Source organism: Aulonocara stuartgranti, assembly GCF_965226115.1.
Source record: "Aulonocara stuartgranti genome assembly, chromosome: 9".
NCBI lineage: Eukaryota > Metazoa > Chordata > Actinopteri > Cichliformes > Cichlidae > Aulonocara > Aulonocara stuartgranti.
This window is the reverse complement of record NC_138960.1, coordinates 20197501-20218204: the sequence shown is the minus strand read 5'-3', so window position 1 is coordinate 20218204 and position 20704 is coordinate 20197501. Positions and strand designations below refer to the sequence as shown.

The following is a 20704-nucleotide window of genomic DNA, read 5'->3' as shown; positions in this document are numbered from 1 at the left end:
TTTTTTTATTCTTCTTGTAACAACCTCTGTTCTAATACAAGCTATAAAAAGTTGAGTATTTCTTTCCTTCGCAGCCTTTGGACTTTGAAGTTAAGAGACGTTTCGACATGACCGCTGAGGCGGTCAATGACCACGTGGACACTCGTTTTCTGAGTTTGGACGACTTCACTGATAGGACGACAGTGAAAGTCATTGTGAAAGATGAGGATGAGCCACCTGTTTTCCTCTCGCCAGTCTACGAGTGGAAACTTCCTGAAAATGCAGCTGTGGGAACTGTGGTTGGCAGCGTTAGTGCTAGAGACACTGACACTGTCAACAATCCCATCAGGTAATGTGAACTGTCTAAACCAGGAAGAATGGCATATGCCATCCGACTACCAGTACGATAATGATAAGGTAGATACCCAAGCTGGCATGGGCTGAGCATCTTTAGACAGCTTCCTCCACAGGGTGAAAAATCATTTCATTTCAAATAGTGTTACCGGTTCGGTGCATCCATTTTTACCCTTGATCTCTGGATACCCTGTACATGGTCATATTTATCTCATATTACTTTAGTAGGAAATGAGCCCTGCTGAATAAATCATGACAGTTTTTTTTTTTTTAACCTCACAGGCTTTTCTATCTATTGCCGTGGTATTATCACAAAGCAACGTTGCTAGGACGTGGGAATGTAATAAAGCACCATACGAGGTGGCATATGGAATTGAGATTTGCAGTCATTTGCAAGTGGGGCACGTTGCAAAGGAGACAGCCGCACTACTGGTGCCTGTAGTCCATCTCAGCAGAGCTTAAGAATGGCAGGTGCTGCATATCATCTTCAGCCTAGCGTCTATTACTGTCCCTTTGGTGACAGTGTCTCATTGATTAATAAATTCAGGCTGACATTTTAGTGGTTTCCGCAGTTCTAGTAAATATGATTAAAGTTGCTGTGGTCAAATTCCCCATGCTGTTATCAGCAAAGTAGCTCACAGAAAGATTGCATTACTCTGATATCCTAATTTACCAGGTTGTTCTAATCACTTTTTATTAAGAGTCCAATGATGATGAGAAAGTGGTATACAATAAAAATGGCCTGGTTTGCTTGTGATAGTTACATTCATGCTGCCTGACGATTATTTTGACAAAAAATTGTAGATCAACTTGTCACCCATTACCAGCAAACATGCCACAAAACATAATATCATGCAAGGCAGCTATTATTTAATTGCCATAAAAGCTTGTCTCTTTTTCCATGGTTACAAATTTCCATGTCTACCTGCTTTTACCTTCTATTTATACACTTATGTCAAAACAGAAAATGTCTTTGGTCAGATTAAAAATAATATTCATTTTAAATAACTGTGAAAATACAATGCCATCTGCATGAGGTGCTTTGTTTTCACAGTGTTGTTGTCGCTGTGTCAGACTAGCTCGTGTGTGTACTTGCTTTGTTGGATATCTGTCAACTGATTAAAAAATTGAGCAGTTTGCCTAATTAATCTCCCTGTGGTATCGCAATGTTTTGTTTGCCCAGAAAACAACCTTTCCTTCTAAATGGTATGTCTCCATGATTTTTCTTCCAGATACTCTGTTGACAAAAGGAGCGATACCACAAAAGCTTTTAAAATAGACCCAAACAATGGAACGATAACTGTCGCTAAGTCTTTGGACAGAGAGACTGCAGCCTGGCACAATGTGACAGTTGAAGCTAAGGAAACAAGTAAGGAGAGTTTCATGTTTTTTATAAGAGCGTATGGTAATGTTAATGGTTGACTTATGGCACAATTATTCCCAAACGTGTGCAAAATATGTTCCAGCAATTTGCTGATGAGAAATCTACTATAGCAGAGATTCACAAACAGGGTTTTCAAACACTGGACAGTGGATTGTTGTTTAAAATATGGAATTAAAAGCAACAAATAAATAGCTTGACTTTTAATTCCATTGACTTTAAAAATGTGTCCTTATTCATTTACTCAGTCATTCGTTTTCTGCTACCATGTACTAATCGCCAGCAGGTCATGTGATGGACAGAGGTTTCTTGTTAAATCACAACCCAACAGTATCTTAGCTTCTCCTTCACCCACTCACTCATCGACTCTCCGTCACTCCTTAGACACCAGAGTGTCAGGACTGAGAGATATATTCATGGAGTGTGTTATTCCACTTCTTCATGGAGTGTGTCATTTAGCCTCAGTCACACAGGCCTAGAGACTGTCATCTGGCAGCAAACCAGTTGGGTAAGGACAAATGTGTATTCCCTGACCAGTTGTGAGTGGTTGCTGGAGGTCGCTGTAAAATCATTTGGTAAAGTCCTATTCATACAGGCTTAGAGACGAGTCCGTCACCATCTGCTGACCACTACTGCCTGAAGAAAAGTATGTATTCTGCAACTGGTTGACAACAGGTTGCTGTCGTGAAACTGGTCGCAAAGAGGTATACAGTGGTGTGCTGAAAACCTCCTTTTGAGGGCTTTGGTAGATAGCGGATTGCCACGGTGACCTGTAGTTAAACTACTCACCAAGTGGTCGTGAAACCAAGAAATGAGTGATGCAAATTGGAAGTGAAGACTGTTAGCCTGAAAAAGTACATTTTGAAATGTGTTGATTGCAGTGGTGATGCCACAACATTAACTTTAAAAGTAAATGTTCTGCATTTTCATTTTGCTTCACACTTTTTCAAGCTTCACTACAGCAAAGTAAATGACATGCAAGTTATGCACAACAACGGCAATATGCTGGCAATCAAAGCAATCAAAATTATTTTTAGGCGCCGCAACCTGTTTGTAACTGATTTTATCCAGCTGGTCTTGTGTTAAAATTCTATCTTCATGCTGTCTTCGTGGTAAAAGATAATGTCATATTTTTGTCATTCTTTTGCAGAAAAGAAAAAAAGAAAGAAAAACAATTACATCTCCACTCTCAAAAGTCTACAACTTTTGAAGAGTAGAGATATTACAAGTTGTAAAAAAAAAAAAAAGCTTGCAGGAAAAAGTCAAATTTGATATATTTTCGTTTCTACCTACTAGTCGTTCAGTTTCCATCTCACAGACCAGTGGGTGCACCTCAGAAAAAAATGTTGGGAACAGCTAGTGTAGACTGGAGCCTTAAATTTCCATAATAGGTATAACTGTTTACTGTTGAATCGTTTATTTTGTTTTGGTGAAAGCAGTGTGATGCTGGTGCCCGTTTTTTCCCCCACATTCCTAAAGCTAGAAGACAGAAACATTTCTCAGTCTTAAGTGTTATTTTGACAGAGCTTTTACAAAGCATTTATGATACATGGACCCAGTGGACTCCAGCAAATGTCTATCTTCACTACTGCAGCGCAGAACCATTTATCCTCCTCTGTGGTGGTGTTCATCAAAGTACTGGACATAAACGACAATGTGCCAAGGCTTGCAAGAGATTACCAGCCATATATCTGTGAGGGGACGCAGGCAGGAGAAGTATGTATATTATGATGCACTGATGTTCACGATTTACTACACTGCAGAGTGGAAAGCTGAATATACATGAATGTGAACTGTAAAAGTTGTCATATTGTGTCCTATAGTATTTCTATCTATCTATTGATCTTCTTTACATTTTGGTTCCAAAGAGCCAGACTTGAAAATGGGAAATAGCTGTATTGACACAACACAGACTGAACTTTCTGAGGCAAGCTTTCTTGTTATTTTTTTTAAGTAGTATTGGGAAAGGTTTTCTGTAGATAGTTTTTCTTGACTTGCCACTTTTATGCCGTCCGATTATCCAGATAACTCAACATTTTTGGTGCAAAACATACTATGTATGTCAACCTGTGTTATCTTTGGCATTTTTCCTAGATTCATTAAAGAAATGAGAGCTACATTGGTTCATCCCTTCAATATTGTGGTTTTTTGATGTTTGAATGATTCATAGGTAAATGTTAAGACTGTTAAAACTGGATTGAAATTAGGGTCTACCTTAAAATATAAAGTACCTTGATGCAACTGTTGTTGTGATTTGGCGCTGTATAAATTAAAATTGAATTGTAAATGAGTGAAAAAGCAGCCAGTGTCCAAAGACAATTACTGAAAGAAGGCCTTGTGAACTATTGCTAAAGCCAACTTCAATAATTGACAAATAAGTCTGGCTCCTTGGAAGCAAAATACAAAGAACAGAACTGTGATTCTCAACTTATATATATGTGTGTGTGTGTGTGTGTGTGTGTGTGTGTGTGTGTGTGTGTGTGTGTGTGTGTGTGTGCTCAACAAATTTATTAGGTCACCACACCATGTAAGTTGAGAACTAGAATTAATTCAACTTGGGTAAAGAATTGTTATATTAATTGCATTCCTACATCTTTTTCCTATAATGCTGTAATGTAGTTCTGAAGCTATACATTCCAAATCACAATAAAGATACGGTGGCCCTGAGAGGCCAAATGGACTGCAACTTAAGAAAACACCAGTTTTATCATGATTCATATAATACTGATGATGGATTTTTAGGCTAATAGTTAGGCTAACACACTTACCTCTCATCTTTTCTTTCCTCACAAAAGCGATAGATCCTCCACTTCTGTTAAGTGTCTCCCAGCGCAATTCTTAGCATATTTTGGTTCCTGCAACTGGTCCGTTGGGTTATTGTCTCCCCAGAAACACTTGCTTGTGCTTTTGGAAATCTATTTTTTCCTATTTCTGTTGTCGTGTTTCCTAATTCTGTTGTGCTTTGTGTGCTTTTGCAGCGTTTTTCTTATTGCTGGTGTTTTCTTAAGTTGCAGTCCGTTTGGCCTCTCAGGGCCACCGTATAAAGAGGATGTTTCCATTCAGCAACAATAAAACAGGCTTTCCTAAAATGGCACGATGATACAGATTATCTAATGAGGTTCATTTATGCCACAGCTGCCGAAAATTACCAGGACTGGCAATTACCAAAATGATTTTTTTTGTTTCCACCAGTACGGGCAAGCTCTTTAATCAAATTGATAATTTTAATGCTAATTATTTAATAAATATTAAAAAATTCATTATTTTTGTTATGCCCGTATTTTCACATTTACTGTTTTCCAAAATAAAGCAGATAAAAATAGCAAACCACAATATTTTTGATAAAGTTGCCAAATTACAGTTATTTAATTGCATTCCTGAGCAGAAATTTGTTACAATGGTTGAATGTTATGCTTCATTAATTTCAGTGCAGTAGCTCAAATTTGGGTATAAATATATGAAGTCAGGTTTTTTTGGTAACTTTTTTTTTCACGTATTAATAACAATGAAATTTTTGACAGATTTATAAAATGCCCATGTTTTCTTTTTTCCATGATAGGTGGTCTGATAAATTTGTTAAGCACTCTACATCTGTATGTATATATGAAAAGATGGATACAATTCCTCCTTACTTACTTTCATCACTTCTTGCAGCTTTGTTTTTTCTGTTTTTTCTGTTTTTTGTTCTCTCAGCTCATTCAGCTGCTCAGCGCTGTTGATCCAGACGACCCTGTCGAAGGACATCATTTCTACTTTTCTATGGTCCCCGAGAAGCGCATTAATCCAAACTTCACAATCAGAGATAATCAAGGTTATAGTCAAATCAATAATATACAAATGCATACAAATGTGTCTGCTTTAGAATTACTAGATACCATGCTCATTCAGTAACTATTGAGTTACATCAAACAGGCTCTTAGAGTAGCATAACGACTCACAACAAGGGAATCATTTAGAGCGTCTGTGTTGTTTCATACTCACAAAGTTGGCCAGTTAGCTTCTAAAGCGCAGTTATTACTCTGTATTATTGAATTCATTCAATCCATGCCAGAATGTTACTATGAGGTAATGCCATTATTCATTTTGGAAAGACGACGACTAATTGTGAGTTTTAGAAGCTTGAGAAAGAATCAGAGTCACTGCTGCACCTGTTTCTCACAATTTTCTAAGCTTCTCTGTGGAGGCTAAAGCTTTATATTTTCTGTATAGACATATATGTGAGTGAGAGTGTTGCTTATAGTCCCACTTAGCTCTTTTTCAGAAAACAGGCATATTTTCCCCAAATTCACCTCAAAACATGTGCAGTGAATGATTAAAAGAAAGTCTAGAAACTAGAAAAATAATAATACAGAGATTAATGTGATGTCAGTCTAACAATGTAATCGGTCACAGTGTGACTTGTTTTCCCTCCAAGTGCAACGAACCAGCTGCTGACTGACTCAGGGCTATTGCAGTGAGACCCTCAGCATAAACTAAATCTGTATAATTATACTTCTTGCTCCAAAAAATGTCATCCTGCAAATCACTGACATTTTCCATCAGATGCTTTAGGCTGTGGAGCAAAAATGAACTCAAAACCAGAAGAAGCCACGGTATCCCATATGGTTCCTGCCAGAAAAGCAATGAACAACAGCTAAGTCATAACCTGCAATGATTTTAGGCTAAGGACAAAATAACAGCGATATTTTTTTGATTAAAGAAAAAATAAATAAATGCATCCTGGAATATTCTGGGAGGAAAATCCTTCTGTAGGTTCTACTTTTTGTGTGGCTGACTGCCTTTTGAGTGAGCAAATTGAGGTGTTTGGCTTAGAGTGCACTCAACCCTTTTTTAGGGTTTATAATGAAAATGGGCAGAAAATTGAAGAGACATCATTGTTAAAGTACAGAGCATGTTTGAATGTGTTGAGTAAGTTAGAATGAAATATATGCAGGTGCAGCGTATGGGTGGTTAGCCACTCAAGCACAGCAGTCCAGTCAGCAACCAGGAAATTAATAATGAATCAAGAAACAAGTTTAATAAAACACATTTCCATATGCCACAAGGCTTATTTGACTCCAAAGAAGTTTTTTGTTCAGTGCCTTCATGAAGTCTTACAGGCACACTCAGAAGTTAAATTCATTTTCCAAATTTACTTTTATACATTGACCAGAAATTGATTTGACAAGGCGCAGGGCTTTTTAGAGAGCCTGGTTTTTATTTTAAATTGCATTAAGTTTGTCACTTCACAGGTTTTTCTCCTTGTATTGTCTAGACACATCAGCATTCACATTGGGATTTCTCATGTTTTTTTAAAGAATGCTGAAAAGGGCATCTCTAACATTTGGCATACCTTTTAGACAACACAGCTGGAATCGTGGCACGCCGGAGTACTTTCACCCGTAAGGATCGAACCCAGTACCTTTTGCCTGTGGTGGTGGCAGACAGTGGCTCTCCAGCCCTCTCCGGTACTAGCACTCTGACCATTAGTGTGTGCAGCTGTCAGCCTGCAGGTCATTGTCCCACAGGAGGGGTGGAAGCCCTTGCTCTCTCCATGGGGGTGAGCCTACAAACCTTGTTAGGGATTCTGTTCTGCCTGGTCACACTCACAGGTAAGCAAGCATAATGTTGTCACATTGCATATCCTGTTTAAGTTTTGAATAGTGGATATTTCAAATGATCAAACAAATTTTGTAGTACTAGAAAAAGATAACCCGAGCAAACTCCAAATCCAGTTTTAAAGTGATAATTTAATTTGTTTAGAAAATCCTATCCAAACCTGAAAAAGTAATTGCCTCCTTGTTAAATCATGAAGTAACTAGGATTAACCATATTTTTGGAAAGCAGAGCACAATGTCAGTAGCCGCAACCACAGCTGATTGCTGTCAGATCTGTTGAATCAAGAAATCCCTTAAACAGAACCTGTTGAAAAAGTAAAGTAGCCTAAATGTTGCAAAAAAGCAACACATCATGCCATGATCAAATTAAACCACTGAGAAACAAATTCATTGACATCTACCAGTCTGGAAAGGTTTACAATGACATTTCAAAGACTATGGAACTCTTAACTATAATGAGAGCCATTATCCAAATAATAGAGAAATCTTGGCACAGCGTTTAACCTTCCCACGAGTGGCTGGCCTACCAAAATTACACCAAGAGTGCATGAACATCCAGGAGGTCAGAAAAGAATCCAGAAAAACATCTAAAGAATTGAAGGCCTCACTTGTCTCAGTTAGGTAAGTGTTCATGATTCAACAACAACAAAAAAGCTGAATAATAATGGTATCATGTGAGAGTTCTAAGGTAAAAGCCAATACTTACCAAAAAGAACACAAAGTCTCCTCTTATATTTGCCAAAAAAAACCATCTTGATGATCCCCAAGACTTTTGGAAAAATATTCTGTGGACTGACGAGACAAAAGTTGAAATTTTGGGACATTTCCACGACTTGGACAACTTGCTATAATTGGTGGAACAATGAATTCTGCTCTGTACCAGAAAATCTTCCAGGATAATGCCATCAGTTTCTGCCCTGAAGCTCCAGCACCCTCGGGTTATGCAGCAGGACAATGATCCAATACATACCTCCACATCTATCTCTGAGTGGCTTAAAAAACACAAAAACACAAAATGAAGGTTTTGGAGTGGTCTAGTTAAAGACCAGAATTAAAACTGATTTGAGATTTTTTTCGCATGGCATTAAACATGGTGTTAATTTCCTAAAATGTACCAATGTGGACCAAAATTCCTGTGCAGCAATGTGAAAGACTCATTCCCAGTTATCACGAATCTTTTTTGACACAGGGTCAAGTAGGTTTGGATACTACTAATAAAAAAAATGTCTCATGTTCATTAACAATTTTGTATTTATGTGGGTTATTTTTGTCTAATGTTAAAATTTGTTTAATTAATGGAGACATAAGTATTTCAAATATGCAAAGAAAAAAGGAAAAAAGTAAGGTACTTTTTACAACACTGTTGCCTAACTGTAGCTCCTTTTTGTCTGGGTTTTGGAGAAAGTGTAGAAGCATTTTAAAGTATTTCCAATTATAATTTCCACTTTTAAGCAAGACGTCAGTTTTGATACGACGTCACGACAAAGTCTGACTGGAATAAAAGATGTCGAATCAAACAAGAATATTCAATAAAAAAAAAAAACTGCTTTAATAAAAAAATACACTGGAAGAGTTAATTAGTAAAATTTGTAAAGTACATTCAGAGAGGATTTCACTGGTAATTGCTCTTTCATTCAATATTACTTATGGAAAAGGAAACCAGTAAATCAAACTCCCGAGATGTTGGAGTTTTATAACGTCAGCTTCACTGAAACTGTCGTTAAAATAAGTCACTGTTTTCCAGCAGGTCTGTTGAGCTAAAGCAGTTCCAGCTCACACCACTTTGGCAAGTATGCGAATGTGTGTTAAATAGCAAGATTTTTCATTAACAAATTTGCACTTTCATTTGAATCTGCCTTTTAAGACTCACCAGCGTGCCTTTAACACACACTTTTAAAATGCTGAAAGCTTGCAGAGCAATGATGTCAGGTAATGTGCGTATTGGTTGCAATACATCAGTAGCAATGCCATCCTGGGACACTGATGGGTTTGCATAGTGAAGAGCTTTATTATGACCTCGGCTGCTTTGTGTCCTCCCTGTGCCCATCACATGAAAGATTAATGACAAAACCTGCTATGCTAACATTCTGTTGGATGAGAACAATAGCTGATGAAAACCCGGCAGAAACAAAATAACAAGAGTTTTAGTATTCTGTGCCACATGGAGCAAATAAAGGAACACTTTCTTTGTATGTGAGCTGAAGTAAAATAAACAACCAAACAAACAAAAAAAAAACTAAAAAGAATGTATTGCCTAATTTGCCATCATTTCGATTTCTTGCATCTACAAAAACAAATCTGGCAGCTATTACTTTTCGGTGTGCTTGTGCGCAGCACGCATGCTCCATCGGGCACTGTAGATTTTTTTTTTTTTTCACAACAAAGCTCATGCCCTGGTGTTTAACTGTAATGATCTCCTGCTGTGTTGTGTCTGCAGTGCTGTCAGTCGTAATGGTGATGGTGAGGAGACACAGGAGAAAACAGCAGGAGGGACGTGAGGTGGAGGTGAAGGAGCTGGAGCTGCCTGAGACTGTGTCGCAGAAGGTGTTTTATTATGGAGAATCAGGAGTTGGAGGAGTGGAGCTGGACTTCTGCCAACCTACTGTCCCAATGCGTCCCCGCCCCAGGAGAAGGGAGAGGAGGATGCGAAGGGAAGACGTCAGGGCCAGCATACGAATGTCCCTCCGAGAGTCGCACCTCATTGGCCCGGAGGACGAGGTCTTCAGGCAGTTTATTCTGGACAGGCTGGCAGAAGCTGATCAAGATCCTTATGCTCCTCCTTTCGACTACCTTCAAACTTATGCATATGAAGGGTCGGGGTCTCCCACAGGATCTCTGAGCTCACTGGACTCTTCTACTTTGGAGTCCGACCAGTCTGTTTGTAATCCCAGACCCTCTTTAGCAAGACTCACACCATGGTACGGTGCAAGAGAGGAAGACACACTCTTTTAATCTGATTTATTAAACAAGCGCTCCTGTTCCTGAGTGGATGTCCAAGAAGCACTCACGAAGAACATGCAGTCCAAATCCATGTTAGATTACTGGTGAGTCTAAATTGGCCTTATGTGTGAATGTGAGAGTGAATGTGATCTGTCTCTCTTCAGCAATAGAACGCCGACCTGTCCAGGGAGTGCCCCGCCTCCTGCTCTATGATGGATGTGTTAAGAGTTGACTCGAACAAAAAGTTTGACATTTTGTGAAGTAAATTTTCCGACTGAGAAACTGTATTTATCAAAGTGTCAGTCTCCCGCATTCCTTTAGTGATAAGATCAAGCCTTATATAAAAACAGATACTGGCGGTTTGATACATTTTGTTTATTTTGTTTATCACTGCTCAATAACATGAATAACTTAAACTTCATGATATGATTTTTTTTCTATTATAATGGAGTTTGAGAGCATAATTAATCACTAGACGTTGGCTATGTTAAATGTGTCAGTGATTTAAATGACCAGGGCATGAAAGACTGACCTGCCATGTTGCACAATATCATCAATCTTGTTGTCTTATTCAGCTGATCAGCGGTCAGGATGCAGTGACCAAGACTGGAGCTTGCATCTTCTTTCTCCTCAAAACCAGTGATGAACTATTTCTTCTTAAAGCTTACATTTTTGTTTTTATTGGCGATGTGGGGGGAACAGAGCACGTCATATTTTTGTTTATCCCGTGAAGCTGTTATAGTTATATTTTTTGGAAGCAGTCACCTTCTGATCAGGCAGTATCAGGGCATCCAAGTTGTAGTCAGTCAATATTTACTTATAGGCGTGTTTTGTCCTCCACCAAGAATGGACAAAAATAATATAACATGGCTCTTTGGCTTCTTAACTTGGTGACTGTGTTCAGCTGTGAGCTGTTTATCTGTTGTTGCATTAAGTAGGGAGGGCTCAGTGGCTTTATTACCTTTTTTTGCTGGAAACTGCTCTCTGTTGCAGCAGGAAAATAGGCTGTTTATAACAGTGTTCGTACGCTGGAAAACCAAAATAATGAGTTTAAATAGGCTAAAGTGCTCTTTAAGCTGAAGAAAATGCTATGCAGTGTTGGTCAAGTTACTTGAAAAAAGCAATCAGTAACTAATTACTGATTACTTCCCCAAAAAAGTAATCCCGTTACTTTACTGATTACTTATTTTCAAAAGTAATTAATTACTTAGTTACTTAGTTACTTTTTAAAAACACGATTTACAACCTGAAGAGGTGATAAAGCGATAGATCTTTCAGCCCAATTCTACTTTTTCTACATAATCCATCATACAAAATGTAATCAAATGGAAAAGTCTCTTTTTTTAACTTGTTTTATCAGTTTTAATCTTTTAACTTTATGCGTCAAGCAAACATTAAATTATATGCAACATTCTCTGACTTGAATAAATTTGTTTAACATTTAAACCTATTTTCTACACATTCCAGCACATAAAATAAAATATTTTTTGTGTTTACACTCACTCTTTCAAATAGATGCAAGTAAAACACAGCAGAAAATAAATAAAGTCAAAGACTCAGCGGTCCTGTTGCTCTATTTTCACCTGTAAAGCAGGACTGCGGTAGGCGGAGGTTTACCCTGGTGCAGGTGTGCCGCGGTCAGTTGAAGAATCCTCGAGTTTCTCTGTGAGTTTCCCATTATATTGTTGCGCACTCGGTGCTTGCTCGGAAGTTTAGGGTTTTTTTTCGCTGTAAAAAGAAGTTTTCTTCCCACGCACAATGGACGCTAATGTTTTTGTCACTTTTTATGGAATCAAACTCAAAGTAAGGTCAGTACTTCCACGCTTTAAACGCTGCACGCTCATACTCTCTCCCACAATCGATATGTGATCCATTGTTGATCTGCACACAGCTGTTGTCACTAACAGCGCACTCGCTTACGTCACTGTCGTGAGACATTCTCGCAAAAAATCACGGTTTTAGTAACGCAGTAAAGGGAAAGTAACGGTAATCGAATTACCGTTTTTGCAATAGTAATCCCTTACTTTACTCGTTACTTGAAAAAAGTAATCAGATTACAGTAACGCGTTACAAGTAACGTGTTACTGCCCATCTCTGATGCTATGTGACTTACATGGCATAGATTCATTCCTATAAGCAGTCCTGTGACATGTGCGCACTTACTACTCATTAAACAAACAAAAAAAGGTAACTAAGACAGTTTTGTTGGTTGGGTTGAATATTACAAAATCATCTCATTTGTGAAAAAATTATATGCTTGTTGTGCAGGGCCATGTTACCTGAAGTATTTTTTAATATTGAATGTTATTTATTTTATTCTGCTGTTATCAAGTTGTTCTTTTATGGTTTATTTCTATTCAGAATTTAATTCAACAAAGAAAACTTTCATACATTTTATATTCATTACATATGAAGTGAAATATAAAATTTTTTTTGCTTGTTTGAACTTTCATGATTATGGCTCATGAGAAATGCAATATCACAAATTACTAGAAATTCCATTTCAGTAAATTACTATTCAAACATGGGCGAGACTCCAGACTTGACAGCTGTCCAGGACACGATCATGGACACCTTCAACGAGGAGGGTAGTCTGCAGAACGTCTCTGCTGAAAAAGCTGTCTGTTTTCATGGTGCTGAGTCGAAAAGGAATATGATGGAAAGTTTACTAGAAAGAAAAAGTGTGGCAGGAAATGGTGCACAAGCAAAAGAGAAAGACCACAGGCAGTGTTGGGAAGGTTACTTTTAAAACGTATTCCACTACAGATTACAGAATACATGCCCCAAAATGTAGTTTCTAATCTCTTCCGTTAAATGTACTCAATGTGATCTGAATACTTTGGATTACTTAATATATTGTAAAGTTTTTTAAAACTACATGAATGCAGCAATCACATCCTGTAAATTCTTGCTTGTTTTTCTCTACCAATTGGATGTTTGTGACAAAGTGGATGAGCAGTTGTAATGCTCTCCACTTGTCCCAGATGTGTTGACCCTTTTTTTTTTTGCACATCATGCACATTATTCTGTCTCGGTATTTCTTTGCTATGATTTGCTATTTTTCAAAGTAACATTGCTGCAATAACTATCCCGGGTTTGTTTGTGTAAGCATTCTGTTTCCGGCAAAACAAATATTCTGCAAATTAAGGCAAATACTCATTTACATGTTTCTTTATATTTTATTATGTTACAGATTAAATAATTTGTTCATACTTTGTTCTTTCTTTTCAGTCTTCATATAGGTCAGGTGTGAGGAAAGGCCCGCCTAGCATTTCCTCATTTTAAAGTGCAACCTGCTGATGTCACACTGATGTCACATCAGCAGGTTGAACCGAGAGGAGGGATTTCTTTAACCATAGAAATGCTCCCTTTTGTTTGTTTTATTCGTAAATAGAGCCGTTTAGTTGTGTAAATGTGCTAATCAGAAGTGAGAGGATATTTTTAGTCAACTATGTAGAGTTTTAGATCACTCAGCTCAAGTGAGTGGTACTGGCTGGGCTAATTGAAGGGAAACTGATGGCCCTATATATAGTGAGTCTCTGCCAGACTCAGATGAGAAAGGAGAGGTGAGCTGTGTTATCAAATCTATGTACTTTTGAGTTTTTTTTATTTAAGTTACTTTGGCGGAAGTTTTGTTAAGTTTCACGTATAGAGTCCACTGTAAATAAATTGCTCACCTCTGGAATCCCAAAATGTCTGCTGAGTCTGCTTCCCTACCACCTTCTTGCCCAAATCTCTCTGAATGGACAATATATTTATTGTAGGGGAGCAAAGACTTATGTTAACATCAGATGTTAACAAAAGATAAGATGTTAGCTTGGTGGCGAGTAGCCTTCAGTAATAGTAATAAAGCACACAGCAATAGTACATCGAAGATACTGAAGTGACAGGTAGCTACCACAACAACTCATATTTTGCATTTTAAATGCGTAATGCCGGTAAATATATTCCATTACTCACCAGCACTGTCCACAGCCTTAAGAGAATTTGTTGATTCAAGAGCTTGGGAAGATTTCACAAGGGGTGGACTGGAGCTGATGTCAATGTGTCGAGACTCGTCTTCAAGAATGGGGCATTGCATTAATAGGTGTAATAGATGTTGCATTCCTAATATAAAGTCATTCCTGACCAAAGAGAATGTCAGAAGCAGCTTATCTAACATGTAAGCAAATGTGTAATTCATATAGATGTGTGTATGCCAGCATATTTTTCTGTTTCCTTTTTTTTCTGCCCCTCATTCTCACATAAATTATAGTTCACAGTATGCTAAGAGTATCCAATAAATATCAGGTGTTTAACATGTGTTCAAGTGTTTAACATCCGTGTTCAGCCCATCAGCATATAGGTGACTGGCAGTCAGATGTCTAGCAAAGTTTGTACGATATAAACAAAGTGAAAGTTTGAAGACACACAACAGCTTGGGCAACGTGGAAAAAATGCATGACATCTACAGTGTCTGGCTCCACTTTTTCCTCTGTAGTCATTTGATAAACAATACACGCTCTTGTTTAGTTGTGTGGGTGGCTGCCGTGGGGTGACTTGAGGTAGTTGTCTAGCAGTCCATCCCAGCCCCCTTTACCTTCTCATCCACTAATTGGGCAGTTTGCTGTCTGCAATGGACACGTTTTGGGCCAAAGAGAATATAGTTCCAAGTGAAGAAAATTTCACATACAATCCTATTTGGATGGTAGCTGGAAAACTGGAGGTAAGAGACAATAAGAGCGAAACAGCTAATTGCTTGAGTCTATTCAGTGTTTCCTTTCCTGCAGTGGTTACTTGTGTGAGTAGGTGCGGTACTCAGCAGGACAATTTCCAGACATCACTGCAACTCAAAGAGAGCTTCAAATAGCTTCCACTGTTGGAAACAATCTATCCAGCCAATGCTTTTTAGACTAAATCATTATCTCACAATGGCTTCTAAAGACACAGGTGTTCACAAAAAAAAGCCTTTTTAAAGTCTTTTCAAACCAATTGCTACCGTCCAACGTGTAGGGTATTGGATTTGCCCATAAAGGCTCTTTTATAATTTCCTTTTCAATAGTACCTTAATGTCAAAAGTCATTCAGCTCCTGGTGTCATTTAACCTTCTGAATTTCTGCCATTATCCATGGTGAATATCACGGGTAATTTAACCTAACAGCCCTTTTCTTTGTGTAATTATACCCATTACAGCAACGTGAAGGATTTCACTCCGTCAACTGTCTCTGTCCTCTGCTCTCCTGCACAGGTCATAGATTCAGCTCATCTTTTGAAACCAGTGCCAGGCCCATCATACAGTGCCACGATGCCCACTGGTGGGTCTTTGAGGACTCTAAATTGGCAGACAACAAGTTGATTGAAAAGTTATCTGAAAGGATTTTGAGAGACATTAAAACAAAAAAGCATGGCACCTGTATGTCCTAGGCTTTGGCTGAAGAGAGCTCAAATCATTCATGTGTAATTTGGCAATAAGAACATAATTATAAAGTATGAAGCTGAAAATCTAGATGAGATTTTGAGTATCACAATACTATTTTAGTTTGTGTAATATTCAGTGAAGGAAGGCTACTCAAGTCTTAGCTGAACAAACTAACAGACTCATATTGCCACACTGAGAGCAATAGTGCCACCATGGCAAAAATAGCAACAACTTCACTTTGAACTAAAATATTACAGAATTTTAAAAATAATTGTCAAACTTCATAACAAAAATATTCATTCCTGAGCCAAAGGAAACACATAAGGAGTCCAACATATACTGGCATTAAAAGTTTTTTTGGATGCCAGAATTACACTCATTCATTTAGGAGCTTTGGAGTGGATTATCAGTAATATAACACTGTTTTTATTAACACTGGGATGGTGTGTAAAAAAAAAAAAGCCCAACAAATGAACAAAAACTTACAGGAACCACTCTGTACGGTTTAGTTTGACATTGTCTCGCTGAAATAAACAAAGCCTTCCCTGAGAAACACATTGACTGGATGCCACCATATGTTGCTCCATAACCTGTATATTCCATTTATCATTAATAGGGTCCTTCATAAATGTTACCAATGCCATGTTCACTCTACAAGTCACAGCTGCTGACTTTTGAACTGTGTGCTGATAAGCTGGATGATCTCTCCTCTCTGTAGCCTGGACTCTGGGGTTCCTGATTGATCTGAGCACAAGATGATTTCCTTTTTCTCTCAAGTGCATCTCATATAATTTCTGGCCCAGCAGAAGTGACAGTATTTCTGGATCTTGATTATTTACATATATATATTTACACTTACACACGTTTCTCTTTGCCTGGTTTCTACTTGCATGTTTTAGTTGGATTTTACAGATTCAGTGACAAACTTTATTTGCCTGCAATTAGATAATGTGCATTTCTGAGGCCATGCAGTGATATTCACTGGAGAATCATGACTGTAAAGTGGAGTCGCCTGAGGGCTGAAAGATCACGGCCCTATTGATTTCCAGCCTTATCCCTCCCTTACTATGATTTCTCCCATTTACATGAACCATAGATGAAATACTAAATTATTTACACTCTGTTTCCATCTTTTCTGCTAATCTTTGTATTACAAATACAAATTCATCTGTTTCAGACTTTCAGTATTTGGACTATTTTTAGTAGTCTGCTTTTTGTGTGTGTGTCATTTTCCCCCCGCTTTTTTTCCTATTTGTTTTTTTTTTTTAATACAATTCCTTTGGAAACTAAACAGTACTTAAATGTATTGTTTATCTCGTAGCTAATGCTATGAGATGTTTAAAATGTGAAATTAGACTTCAATCTGCATGAAAATGAATGAATTCATGAATATATAATTCCACATTTATTTCAGTGATAAACCACTGAAAGCAACAGAGTAGGAACAGGACACCGTAAAACTACTGTAAAGCATGTATACAGTATGAATGAACACGGCCATAATCAATATCAAATCACACTCAAAACACTAAGGAGAGTGACACAGGCTGAAATAACTTCCAACTCTTACATGGAGCCAAGCTATTAACACCCCAGCATGTATGCTGAAATCAAATCTGACAGTAAATGTGTTAAAAGATTATGCAAACTTTAATATATTAGGATTTACAGACTATGTTTCTGGCAAGTATGTTCATATGAGACTTTTCTATTCCAGTCCATTAATGAGCTTCCACACTCATTGTGATGAGTCTTGGGAATTGTCCTTTGAAAGTAAAATTAATAAGTAATGCCATGCAAAACTTTGGAAACTTGTTTTGTTGCTCATCAGAGACTAATTGGTGGAGGATTTGTGGTGTAATATTTGCACCCTTTACCAGACATTTGACAGTCTGATATCACACCGTGAGGGATCTGGACTATATTAAAGCTGTTTAAACGTAATTGTATTTTTCATTGACTCTACCGAACAAAACCTACATATGTTGATTATTATTGACACAACATTATTGACACTTCTCACAACAGCAAGCGTTTAGTTGTACAAAAGAAGGTAAGATGATGTACAATACTGTGCAAAAGTCTTGAACCACACTTCATTTCTTAATATTTGAACTTGCTTGTAATTTTGAACTTGCGTAATAGTTTTCCAGGTGTTCTGAAGATGTTTCCCAGTTTTTCTTTGGAAGTCTCCTGTTTTTTTTGTTTTTTTTTAAGTCATTTTCAGTCCAGTCCCATCTGCAAAAAGTTATTTTTCAGCATGGCTTTTTTCCACTGTTCCATTTTTTGCAGTTGTCACATTGGATCAGTCCACATGATCCCAAAAACAGAAGCATACCTGGATAGAAAGCATACAATGGAACACTATCCTTGGCTGGTCTCCCTAGAGCCTGGACCTCAACATCATCTTGACAGAAAGCAGAACAAAAGGTAGCCAACCATTCAAAGCAGTGCTTTGGATGTCCCTTCAAGAGATGCACCTGGCTCATCAGTTGAGCCACTACTGTTTCCTGGAGCCTCACCAGAAATCATCTCAGTGTATGGGTGGATGTCAAGAAGGTATTCTTAAGGAAGGGAACCAGTGCAAACAGGCTGGGGTTTGCCAAACAAGAACCGGACAGAAAATCATGCAAAACCATCTGGAAAGCATCTGATTGGCAACGGCTTTGATGTTTCAGCATTACAATGACACCAAACACATAGCATACCTTGGAAAAACACACAGTGGAACCCTATCAGTCATGGATTGGCCTCCCTATAGCCTGGACCTCATCATTATTGAAACAGTGTGGGATCATCTTGACGAATAAAGGCAGCCAAGATCCAGAGAAAAGCTATAAATATCCTTCAAGGAGAACTATTCCTGAAGACTCCTTATAGAAATGGCAAGAAATCATGCCTAAAAGAGTTCTGGCCGTGTTGAAGAATAAAGGTGGTCTTTCTGGTCTTTCTAAACACTGACTTTTTATACAAGCTCTGTTTTGGTCAAGCCTTTTATTACAGCTCTGCTTTTTTATATATATATTAATACATTTTAACAGAGATGCAAGCTTTTTTTCTGAGGTCATTAACAGTTTTTTTTTCCCAGAGGACAGCCACTACAAACATAAACTTTTAGAAAATATGATACAGCCACCAGCTCACTCCTGGTGGCTGCTTGTCGGGGCCTGGAGCCTGAGCCCCTCGGCCTCTTGGCCTGGGGCTCGGTCACTCTGGCACAGCTGGCTGCCGGCGGAGCTCACGGGCACGTCACTGCAACACCCCCCACCGGCTTCTGCTCCGCGGTTGCTGGGCGACCCCTCATCTGGGGCTCTCCTCAGCTCTTTCCAGGATAGTGGCACGGTTGCCCCTCCGTTGGTCTTCCTTGGTCTCCTTTGCTCTTGGGGCCTCTGGATGTCTGGAGCCTTAATCTCCTCCATACCTGCCTTATGCCCAGGAGGACGGGGCTGTGGCTCCCCACACCCTCTAGCAGATCATTACATGAAGGAACCTTTTAAATACAAGCACGCTCACAGGTGTACACACGGGTGCTCACACAAACAAACTACACCCTTTTGGCTGCTACCTCAAAGCACACTGTGCGCTTTTGCTCTCACGTGCTGCACAATAATATTTAATATTTAGTATTTACCGTTATATTCATATAGATCATCGCGATGATGTTGTTTATTATATTGCTCTCTTTTTCTTTGCTTGTTTTCTCTTTTTTCTTTCTCAACAGGTGATCCAGGTGATTGATATATGTATTTTATGTCTGTTTGTTTTGTTGGTTTTTGCCCTATATCACCGTCCCGCTTCCCTGCTCTTTTTCTTTTTCCCAGTCAAGTCTGTCCCGTGTTCAGCAAATGAAAATAAAATAAACAATAAAAGCAAAGGTGAATCAAATAGACCAATACGGCAAGGCTGGGATGGTCCATTTGGTAAAGTAAATCCGTTGGGCATCTTTTGTTGCCTTTAGACAACAATTCTGATGGCAAAAGAACCAAACTGGACAGGCAAAAAAAAAAAGAAAAGAAAATATGATACAATATTGTAGATGAGATTTGAAAATGAGCTCAGCCATCTTCATAAATATTGGTATATAGATAAATGACAAGAAACATTTTTTCTGCAGAATAATTATTGGTGCTTTTAATAGTTTATATACAATTTCCCTGTAATACAATTTAATGTATAATGACGTGTTCTCCTAGTGTTTTATTCCTTCTTTTTCTAAAGTAAAAGTTCTAAAATTCCTCCACCACTGCTCATTGTCAGCTAATATTAAATACTTTTTGGTAATATAGTAGATATTTGTTCAACTATACAAGTAATAATAATTTACAATACTTAAACCTACACATGAGAGCAGAGAGTTGGCAGAAAGGTAAAGTGCAGCAGGAAACTGAATAGGGTAAAAGACGGGCAACAGAAAACTGTATGATTTAATCTGGTCCCGTCTGTCGTGTTGTACAGTGGAATAAAGGGTGGACTGGGGCTCTCTGCTCGCCTTTCTATAAAAGTCACCACATGCCACTGGTTACTTACATTAAAAGAAGGAGCCAGGCAACACACAACAGCATTTATAGCCTAAGCTAGTTTGCAATCCCCGTCTCTAGTTGGGCCTTTAAAACACAAGAAAATGAATAACACATACCACAGGGTACAGACTACAGTATGATATAAGATTATAACAAAACGGCAAATTATTCATGGCTCCATGACTGGTTAATCTTTAAAAGCTGTTTCAGTTTAAATTTAAAACAATCTCAATCCGGCTCCAGCTTGATTTCCGAAGGCAAAGAATTCCACAAGTTCATACAATGAACAGAGAATGCCATTTGCCCAAACAGAGATTTCTAAAGAAGCACCTCAGAGTTTCCAGTAGATGTTACTGAACTCAGAATTTTAAAACTGCAGGTCACTGAGCACCTTGAGAGCCCAAATACTAAAACATTTAAATATTAACTTTAAATTAGCGAATGCAATGCAAATAAACACTTTTACTTTCAGAAGGTCATTTCAATGATTCACTTTTAAAATATTTATTTTTTCATCTGAAATTTTAATTGGCCG

The 20704-nt window shown here is 38.1% G+C and overlaps 1 protein-coding gene and 1 long non-coding RNA gene across 5 annotated transcripts in view; both read left to right on the top strand.

Annotated features, from left to right (window-relative positions):
* The window catches only part of cdh19 (cadherin 19, type 2), an 87113-nt gene extending 73177 nt beyond the window's left edge, over positions 1 to 13936 (top strand). For all 4 annotated transcript variants that reach the window (XM_082547648.1, XM_082547649.1, XM_082547650.1 and 1 more), the window contains 6 exons: positions 75 to 328; positions 1566 to 1702; positions 3309 to 3430; positions 5408 to 5525; positions 7054 to 7305; positions 9749 to 13936. In XM_082547648.1, coding sequence (XP_082403774.1) covers positions 75 to 328; positions 1566 to 1702; positions 3309 to 3430; positions 5408 to 5525; positions 7054 to 7305; positions 9749 to 10263 — 1398 coding nt within the window. In that variant the 3' untranslated portion in view covers positions 10264 to 13936. The remainder of the gene's footprint in view (positions 1 to 74; positions 329 to 1565; positions 1703 to 3308; positions 3431 to 5407; positions 5526 to 7053; positions 7306 to 9748) is intronic.
* A 3639-nt stretch (positions 13937 to 17575) lies between these two features.
* Positions 17576 to 20704, top strand: part of LOC309714923 — a 170569-nt gene continuing 167440 nt past the window's right edge. The window contains exon 1 of the long non-coding RNA XR_014279094.1: positions 17576 to 17589. This is a non-coding gene — a long non-coding RNA (uncharacterized lncRNA). The remainder of the gene's footprint in view (positions 17590 to 20704) is intronic.